Source organism: Oryzias latipes, chromosome 1 (assembly GCF_053564925.1).
Source record: "Oryzias latipes strain Hd-rR chromosome 1, Olatipes_Hd-rR_3.1".
In the NCBI taxonomy this organism is placed as follows: domain Eukaryota; kingdom Metazoa; phylum Chordata; class Actinopteri; order Beloniformes; family Adrianichthyidae; genus Oryzias; species Oryzias latipes.
In genome coordinates, this window is record NC_136237.1 from 16051330 (window position 1) to 16061605 (window position 10276).

Genomic DNA, 10276 nt, shown 5'->3' on the forward strand with positions numbered 1-10276 from the left:
AGCGATATGGGGGGACTTCCAGCTGACGATGTCTGCAGATAGATCCTATTGGGAGTTGTTCAAAACACCAAAAACACTATTTTCATCAGAGTGGGTCTGTCAGCTCAAGACGGTTTTATCCCAATGGGATACCATACAAAAATGGACTTTTAATTGCTGGTAATTTGCTGGGGACATTGCTTTAAGATTAAAGAACATCTGGAGCTACAGTGGCTAAGGGCAACACCAGTGAACACGGCATGAGACCACTAATGACAAGCTTTCAAACACAAAAGAATTGTGTTTCCATTTTGGTTTAATAAAGACATTCATGTTTTCATTGATAAACTTTGCCCGTTGGCAGACTCTACCTCTCCACACAGGCATTTGACCGTTAAACTGGACATAAATACAACCCTTTTATTTTCCTCAAAAACATTGGAAACACAATTAAATATGTGAATATGAGATGGCTGCTTATATATTTTTAAAAAATGTGACATAAGTTTGCATCCATTTAATAAGGTGAATTACACTGATGTATTACTGGTGTATTTTGTCATGTTTTGTCAATTCTACATTTCTAAATTGATGTTTTTTATAGATATGAAGTATATCCAGGAAAGTATTCAATGGGATAAATTTTCCATCAAATACTTTTTGTTGTAAAAAAAAATCTTTTAATTCAGTTTGTGTCAAAAAAAAATTGTATGTGTTGACAGTGAGCTAAATAAATGTTAAGTGAAACTTTAATGTTACAAAATATCACTTTCCATCACAGGACTTAACTGTTGCCACATGGTTTCAAGATGAATGGGCCTCCAAAAATATATTATTTATTTTTATTTTGTGACCGTAAAAAAGTACAAGTCCCTAAAGAGAAACACTGGGAGCTAATTTAAACATTAAACAAATTGAAACCCAAAAATGTACTTTTGAAAAGGCAGTTTTATGTTGCCCTCTGGTGGTAAAAACTGGAAGGATCGATCAGAAACTTTGTCTTTGCATCTTCAGTTCAGCAGCCCAATTTAAATTAAAGCAGTGGATATGTTCTACAGTTTAAAACAAAACATAATTCTATTCTTTCATATTTCTATCAATCAATTGTTTCTCAGTCCAACTCATTCAGGCACAACGTCTCCGATCCATTTGAGGTAAGGTGGGTTTCCCTGTTCAATAGGCAGACTGATGACTTCTGCCACTTCATAGGGGTGGTTGGAGCTGTAAATAAAAATGTAGGTCAACAAAATAAAAAAAACATCTAATCGTACGGATTATAGCAGCCCATGAAGCAGTGTCAGGTTTTCTTTAAGAAGACAGTAAACACTCACCGTACATATTCAGCAAGAGCAGACACCTTGGAACTTCTTGTTTTGATCATCTGGTATAAGAGAAACATGGGTTACAATAAAATAACATTTAGGCTAAGATAAACTCACATCCATATGTTCATTGATAAATTGCTGGATGGGCCACTGTTTCTTGTGGAGGCTCACTGGGGTGACTGGAGCCTATCCTTGATACTTAAGAGCAAAGGCGAGGTACACAAAGATAGTTGCCCGGGCCGTCAAAGAAAAAGATCAAGAGTAACAGTTTTCTAAAGTCATCAAACAGCACTATTCCCTTCCAAAGGAAACTTTTTTTTAAACTTTGCCATAAGGAGTATATTCAGGATTTCTTTTGACATTAAATTAAGTTTTAAAACACTTTTTTTTATCAAATAACAATTCAAACGGTAATATGAGCAAATTCTTTTCAATCAGACTATATAGGATTTGTTATTTTCAGTGGAGCAGTCACAGATTCTGCAAGTTATCCCACCTAAAAGAAATAAGAGAGGTCTGGAAAGTTCACCATCGAATCACTAACTATAAGATCGAATTTAAAAAAACAATCCAGTAAATCATATTGCCTGTGTTTGTGAATAATTTATATGTATGATAGTGCAGAAAATAAGTATTTCGTCAATAACAAAAGTTCACCTCAATACTTTGTAATGTAATACTGGTTGGCAAAGAAAGAGGTCAAAGGTTTCCTGTAGGTATTCACCAGGTTTGCACTGGTGCTGCTATTTTGGTCCATTCTTCCATGCAGATTTTCTCAAGAGCTGTGATGTTGCTGGGGAACACAAGTTTTCAACACAAATTCTTTACTGGATTAAGGTACAGAGACTGGCTAAACTACTCCAGAACCATTTTACATAGCCACTCTTTCAATGTGTTTGGGATTATTGTCCTGCTGGACAATCTCCAATGCTCAGACAGAGGTTTTTACACAAAACCTCTCCATACATGGCCCGACTCCTCATTTCCTTCATACAGATTAGTCGTACTTTCCCTTTTGCACAAAAGCAGCCCCAAACCATGATTTTTCTACCTCCCATGCTTCACAGTGAGTATAGTCTTCTTGGGCTGCAACTCAACATCCTATTTCCTCCAAACATGGCGAGTGGCGTTTCTACCAGAGAGTTCCATTTTGGTCTCTTCTGACCACATGACATTCTCCCGATCCTCCTCTGGTGGATGATGGTTTATAGCAAACTTTTGTCGTGGGTTTCCTTTGACAGCTCTGTGGTTTTGGTGCGGAGGTTACCGGTGTCTTTTATACCGGTAAATCAGTTCAAAGAGGTGACATTACAGTTTTTCTCCATTGGTTTGGCTCATTCTTGAAACAGAAATTACATTCTGAAAATTCTAAGATCATTTGGCAAAACAGTCTTACAGTTCAGCACAACACTATAGCTCACTTGCAACATCTAATATATCTCCCAAAACTGTTCACTCCTGCTTCAAAACTAAATTCCTTTCCCATGTAAAGAGTCAGTGCCATGAAAATGGCAAAGATCCTTCACAATTGCTTTGGCTCTTTTCCTGAGGCAGACCAGACGTTCTCAACACTCTTGGTGCTTTTGCCAAAATAATGTGGATGGTTCAGCACAACACCATGGTTCACCTGCAAAAGCTCATATCTCTCCCAAAAATATTCACTCATCTGTCAAAATTAATTTCTTTCTCATTTAAACAGTCAGTGCCCCCAAAATACTCCATCCCTTCGGCAATGTGTAAGCACTGCAAGTCAAAATGATTACCGTAGATGTTTTGTCACTTTAGCAGAGGACCATTGAAATATCCCTCATGTCCACCTCTCAGTCTTAGCTCAGTCATTCATTGACAGTGGATACTGTACTGTTTTTGTATAGCTAACAGAATACAATTTTGTATAAAACTGAAAAACAGAAAAAGGATTTTAGGGGAAGAGTAGCCTCTTAGGTTTAACAGCAAACATTGCACTCATACTGCCAAGGAAATTCTAACCATTATCATTCACACACATAAAGTAACCGTCATACATCAGAGTAAATAGAAAATGTATACAACATATATACTTAAATATACTTTAGAATATAAACAAAAAACTATGAAAATGATTTGCAGCTACAGTGCTGTAAATAATGCTTGAGTTTCACAACTAACAGTTCTTCACTGGTCGTTGTCCTCACCCTCCCTCTCCTGGCCATCATCCTCACCCTGCTGGCCGTCCACACGCTGCTGTCTGTCTGGCCATAGATTCTTGTCCACATCACAGCGTATATTCTCCCTTGCGATGTAACAAGGGAAGAAACGCTGTGCATGTCACAACCATCCCTACACTGATCTCCTGTAATATCCTCACACGCAGCATCCATTGCATGGAGCAAGGACCTCTGATCTTGAGCCCGATGCTCATACACTCTCCACCTCCAAGCGGAGCAAAACTCCTCAATAGGATTGAGGAAAGGAGAGTAAGGTGGTAAGAACACTATGACCATCCTTGGATGAGTAGTGAACCAGGACCTGATGAGCGGGCCATGGTGGAAATTCACATTGTTCCATACAATAACATATAGTGGTAGGTGAGGCCCTACGAGACCTCTCTCATTTTCAGGGATCAAATCAAAATAATAATAAATTTATCAAACGTTCCAAGGGATCGTATTCATGGTATTATGTTCTTGACTAATTTTGACAATTGAACAGACTATTGTGCATGTTGAGTTACACAATGAAATGATGCTGACTCATTTTGGAGCGAACAACCATTAGACTGAGAATCAACAATCAGTTTAGATCAACAAGATCTATTCACTTGGAAATTGTGCTAAATGTAGGCTACCTGTACTTAATCACTTGCAAAGATGTACTGAGCCATTGAGACATGTACCAAGACATTTGCAATTTGATGAAATTAATGAGAAATTCCATTCTGTTGTGAACAATTGCCAAGTGGTTTGGAGGTTTGTCCATGTTGTTTTGGGAATGTAATTTTTGTTTCAAGAAATGAGCCAAACCTTTGGAGAAAAACTGTAATACGGGTAACAATAGGAGAACAGAAGTATTTCTTAAAGAAGTAACGGGTATATGAGAGACAGCATTCTTTCTTTTTGTAGGAGAAAAACACTTTTTTGCACCATTACACAAAGCAATTCTTTAAAAATCTGTCAATGTGATTATCTGAATTATTTTAGTTTAAGCGTATTTATGATGAGCATTACAGACCTCTCATCTTTTTAACTAGCAGAATCAATGAATGCCAGACACATTTTTGCCTTCCCCACGTTCTGAACAGCACAGTGATAAAACAAGGTAATGTCCAAAATTCACAAATGATCAATGCTTTAACATTGTCTAGATCAGTGGTTTTCAACCTTGTTTGAGCTGAGGTATAGTTTTCCTTGACAAAAATCCCAAGGCACACCAACGACCAAAAATGTAAAAAAAGAGAACCTCTCCTCAGTCTCTCCTCAATCTCACAAGCATTTTATTGTAATAACTGAGGCACAAAAAGCTTCAAGTTCAGGCTGCTTTTCCTAAAAGTTGTGATAGTTTTCAAAAAATGATTTTCAACAAAATTTGGTAAAAGTTTACCCGGATAGTTTTTTCCCTCCAATTTATTAAAATGCAAGTTCATGTAACCTCTCAAAAAAAAAAAAAAACACATTAATATATACATATATTCTTAATAGTGATTTATTTATTGAAATCTTTTTTGTTTATGCTAAAGCAACTGCGCTTTTGTGAACAATTGTATGACAGAATGCTTGATGAATCGTACACAAAATAGATAGATTAATAAATAGAATCAAATACACACAGAAAAGAGTATTTTATAATCTTTCATATCCTAACAACTCTGTGATTTATCAGGGCATTTTTGGATGAACACAGAGCTGATACCCTCTAAATAATTTTAGATTAGTTAAAATGAACAATTTCCAACGGAAGACCTTACCATCTTCAGCCCTGGTTGAAAAACAGTGGTCCAGATTACAGTGTTTTCTTGGTAGTATCAGGAAACAGACTATAGTGTCATTAAAAGCTAAACATTTATAAGTATTTACGACAGAGTATTAGGGCCACCATAAAAAACAAAAAAATAAATACATTTAAAAGAATAAAGTTGTAATTTTATGAGAAAAATATTTTCACTTAAAAAAGGTTGTAATTTTACTAAAATAAAGTCCTAAAATTGTCAGAGAAAAGTTGTAATTTACTAGAATAAAGTCATAATTTATAGTAGAAAATATAGTTGGTTGTGTATGTCTCTATCCAGAATCTATCGATACCGGTTTCTTTTTGCCTCACTTTTGCCTCATAAATGTATGACTTTAATCTTGTAAATTCTCAACCAATAGTTTATGAAATTATGTTATATTGTCATAAAATACTGAATCCGTTGCTCATAATTTTAGGTGTTTATTCTTGTAAATCTTTGATATTTTTCCTATAATTTTCGAACTTTTTTCTCATAAAATTCAGACTTTTTCCTCTCCACAACTTTATGATTGTAAAACTGTAAACTTTTTGTCAAAATTTTCCAACTTTATTCTTATTCATTTTTTTATTTTTCTGGTGGCCCGGATACACTGTCGTAGGTCTCTGCGCCATGGTGTATAATATTTTTGATAAACCGCACAAAAATGTTTAAAATGTTAAAATTTGTCAAAATAAACCATGCAGGAACAAACGATCTTTGGAAAAGCCTGCAGTTTGTTTTGCACAATCAATAAAGAAGCATTTATAGCAGTTAGCTTTTCTGTTATTAAATATTTAAAGAATTTGACATAAAACTAGCCTTTTTTAAGCAGGAAAAACAAGAAAAACAATTTTCAAAAACTTACCAGAAGAACCTCATTATCCTCCTCAATTTTTCCCTGCCACTCATATCTGGAGCAACAAGAAAAATATTATTTTAAATTGAAAGATACATGTTTTTTTTTCACAACCACAGCAAAGGACAGAAATACATATGACTTACATTGATTTGATTGCTGGCACAATATTGACACAAGCAGCTAGTTTCTTTTCCACAATACCTCTGTGACAGAAAAGCACAGTGTGGATCAGGCGTAAAATAAAAAATAAAATGATAGTAAAAAGCAAGACTGACAAAAGACTTTTGTCAAAGCTGTGATTCAATTTGTGGGTTGCACTAAAAGGGTAATATAAGTCATTGGCAGAAGTATTTTCCAGCTAATAGGCTTTACTTGACCAATTTGTTGGCTATAAAAGTGTTCTTCATAATTGGGCCAATATCATTTGGATTACCTGGCCAGGTCTCTAGCAACAGTGTCATTAGGACAGGTGACGAAAGCTGCAGAGTGAGTGCCCGACAAGTAGGTCTCAGATGCCATGGAGAACGCCCTTAGTCCAACAGTCCTCAACAACTGGAACATAAACACGCTGAACAACACCGTCTGTAAGGGTAGGGATACAGCAAGAGTAACGACAGGTTCATCATGTGCCAGAAAAAATGCATTAACCCTTGTGCTATCCTAGGCACTTTAACGTTGGGTCATCTAGACCCACTAGACAGTGCGCTGAACCTTTTTCTTCAATGATTTGTGATCTTCACTGGTGTCCATGGATTACATGAAATCCTCTCCACCTTTATCCACCTTTGTCATGGTTAGGAGAACACGTCAATGTAAGGGTGGGGTCATCTGAGATAGCACAAGGGTTAAATATTTTCTGTATGAGTGAAATCTGCATGCTCACCAAAACCAAAGCTTTTAAGAATCCACCTTGCAGCGTCTCTGAAGCTGGCAGTCCAATGCGCATGGCCTTTATGAGCAGAACACACAACAATGCATCTGTTTATTTATTCATTTTTAATATCTCTTACACTGCATATGCTTATTATCCTGTGATGTATTTTAAAAGCGATCCCATTGGTTTTTTAAAAGGGCCGATATCATGCTAATTTTCCAACCAGAAAGTAAGACGACTTGATCTCTGAAGCACCGGCTTTTGCTCCTTTTGGGGGCCGCCAATGTCATGAGGTCAACTTAGAGTGGGCTTTGGCAGCGTGTCTGAGTTTTGCCCAGGAAAAAAAACAATATCCGAACTGAAAGCCGAGACCTGCTGCCTCCTCAGCCACTTGCATAAGGTATAATGTATATGTTGCTCAGTGTGTTCGTTTGTTGTGACAAATGTGTTATTTTTAGACCACAAAATTAGATTTTATTCTGTAAAAAAGAAAAGAAAATAGGGACAGTAAGACAACACAACTCTATTTGTAATAGGTGCCTATTAATCAGCAATGTTGACACTAAGCTTTTGATCATTTTTGGAAGACTTTATGGAAGCTTATTTCACATATTTCATACAGATAACATTTAGATTTAAAAATTATGGTCAATACGTTTTTATGCAATACTTCAAATAACAATTGACTTTTTAGTAATATTTTTCTCATCAACACTGTACAGGGGTTACATTGTTGGGTTACCTGTACCATCAACTTTTAACCCACACTACACAGGACTACACAGGATTTAAGCAGGACAGTCTTCCTTTCAGCAGGGGCTGGCGCTGCAAAACGGCTCCAACCTACTTCCTGTGGCTCACCTGACTCAAGTCTCGTGAGTAATTTTATGTAATGAAATGTAATTTTATATAATAAATTGAGCGTCTGATTGCTCTCTCTCTCTCTCTCTCTCTCTCTCTCTCTCTCTCTCTCTCTCTCTCTCTCTCTCTCTCTCTCTCTCTCTCTCTCTCTCTCTCTCTCTCTCTCTCTCTCTCTCTCTCTCTCTCTCTCTCTCTCTCTCTCTCTCTCTCTCTCTCTCTCTCTCTCTCTCTCTCTCTCTCTCTCTCTCTCCTCTCTCTCTCTCTCTCTCTCTCTCTCTCTCTCTCTCTCTCTCTCGTGCTAGTCTAGGCACTTTAACATTGGGAGTGGGGTCATCTAGACCCACTAGACAGTGCGCTGAACATTTTTTTCTTCAATGATTTGTGAACTTCACTGGTGTCCATGGGTTACATAAAATCCTCTTACCCTTTATCCATCTTTGTCATGGTAGGGAGAACATGACAATGTAAGGGTGGGGTCATAGGATAGCACAAGGGTCAAACTTGCCCTGTCCAACAGCTGAGCAAACAGATAAGAGCTGAAGGCCTCTTGTGTTGGACATATTTTACTGTTACAACATGGATCTTAGGACACACAAGGTGTATATTTGAATACACTTCTTTTGTAATTTAAGCTAAACTTTATTTATAGTAATTATGTTTGTAACCATTTGTTGGACCAGATGGAAAAGAAGAGGTGTGAAGAAGAGAGAGGGATGTTAGGGGTAGGAGGGTGTTTATAGGGGGGGTTAAAATCATAACACATCAGAAGGCAACAAGCAACAATTTGCTGGAAGTTTATAATTATTAGTGTCAGGTGTAGATGTATAATAAATAAATAAAAAAGGGGCATTGCTTGTCCACACACACACACACGCATTTGTTACAAACACCTGTTGGCTCCAAAAATGTTCACATACAAACATTTTAACAATACAACTAGCTTTCACTTACGCATATTTATGCATTCAGACTAACACATGTGAAACATTCATTCAGTCACGCAAACCAATTTTCTAAAATAGTGAGCTGAAACCTGGGGCCTGTTCCAGAAAGCAGGCTACCTGAGGTTACCTCGATATGTTTGAGGGTAAGGAAGCGAATAACCTCAACTTTTGGTTCCAAAAACGGAGGTATGTTTCAGGGTATGTTAAGTTGCCATAGCAACTTATGATCTGAACATAACCAATACTCATTATACGCCATCATTTAAACCCCCGAGTCCGTCTCACTGAAGTATAGCGCTCTCTTTTTTTCTCCACTTGTTGTTTCCATGGTGACTCCGGTAATCGGCGATCCATTGAAAATGCCTTGTTGTACTTGCCATGCACTCAGGGTTACCGAGAGGAGGTTAATTAAGCAAACTCATAAATGGTGTTTTGGAACCGACATACGCAGAGCAAACAAGTTTAGGCTGACTTACGCGACAGTTCAGGGTAAAAGTCGGTAGTTTAACTTGCTTCCTGGAATACCCCCTGTGTTAAGTGACTCACTGCTTATGTTTTTCTAGGGTGGATGATGGAATGTAAAAAGAACGAGGCAGGGCGACCAGTCATCCCCACACTAACTTAGTTCGGCGGGGGTATTAGTGACCAAGACCCCTGCCGAAGCAGCAGTGGTAGCCAGGACCCCCCCCCAACATGATCCGTACGGCGGTACGTGTTGACCCGCCCGCCGGTCAACACGTCCGCCACCCACCCAGCCAGGCCATGCCCAGCAGGACCGCCACAGGGCACCCAATGCCAGAGCCAACGGAAACGTCACAATAACTAGAATAAAATCACACATAATCGCATGAAATTGAGTAAGCTCGTCCAGTTTCTAGCGTTTTTTTAGAATTAACAACAGAACAAAGTACCGTAGCAAAAACGATCGATCCATACAGATTAACGCTCATTTGCACCACAGCAAACGGAAACCACATGCGGCCTTACACACAAACAAAACTACTACACTATGAGAGTTTAAAATGCATCAATAGTAGTGAAAAATCAGCAAATATCATGAAAGAAACTTACCTTCAACACATGCGAGTTGTATTTTCTTCTTCTACGGATTTCTTAGGACGCCTGCAATAACAATCCACGGCGCGCTACTGCCATCTGCTGGAGGAGTTTATGTTAGTGGTTGTCTTTTATTCCATAATGAAACACTATTACCAATTTAATTCACAGCATTTGCGTTTTTCTAATTTTATTGCAAAGCACATTTTATTTAAATTTTAAACTTAATTTATTTAAAATTCAAAGAGAGATTGGCCCCATCACACAAACCATGTTTTTATGGTGGTTCTCTATTCCAGTTACTTACGAGTACAGATTGTGAAAGAAAACAGAAACAATATATTTTGAGTCACAGTATCACTTAACAGAGAAAAATACACACACCCACAGACAAACATCCAGATTTGTGTT

General features: G+C 37.6%; 1 protein-coding gene across 3 annotated transcripts; it reads right to left on the reverse strand.

The window, feature by feature from the left end:
- Positions 1-277: 277 nt before the first annotated feature.
- LOC101174485 (protein CutA homolog) lies at positions 278-10013 on the reverse strand. Of its 3 annotated transcripts, none has more exons than XM_004066077.5 (7): positions 9881-10013; positions 7014-7079; positions 6564-6712; positions 6274-6333; positions 6137-6182; positions 1311-1360; positions 278-1200 (listed from the first exon to the last, which is right to left on the reverse strand). In XM_004066077.5, exons 2-7 carry the CDS (start codon positions 7074-7076, stop codon positions 1101-1103), a joined length of 468 nt encoding a protein of 155 aa, XP_004066125.1. In that variant the 5' UTR covers positions 7077-7079; positions 9881-10013; the 3' UTR covers positions 278-1100. The 3 variants fall into 3 exon arrangements, with proteins under 3 accessions (XP_004066125.1, XP_078806348.1, XP_011476770.1); XM_078950222.1 differs by lacking the exon at positions 9881-10013 and adding an exon at positions 9286-9396; XM_011478468.4 differs by lacking the exon at positions 6274-6333.
- Between the last annotated feature and the right edge of the window lie 263 nt (positions 10014-10276).

Coding starts and splice junctions, on each gene's coding strand:
- LOC101174485 (XM_004066077.5), bottom strand. CDS start 7,076: ATGCGCATTGGACTGCCAGCTTCAGAGACGCTGCAAGGTGGATTCTTA. Junction 6,183..6,273: donor GTGCCAGCAATCAAATCAAT/GTAAGTCATATG, acceptor TTGTTGCTCCAG/ATATGAGTGGCAGGGAAAAA. Junction 1,201..1,310: donor GCTCTTGCTGAATATGTACG/GTGAGTGTTTAC, acceptor TTTTATTTACAG/CTCCAACCACCCCTATGAAG.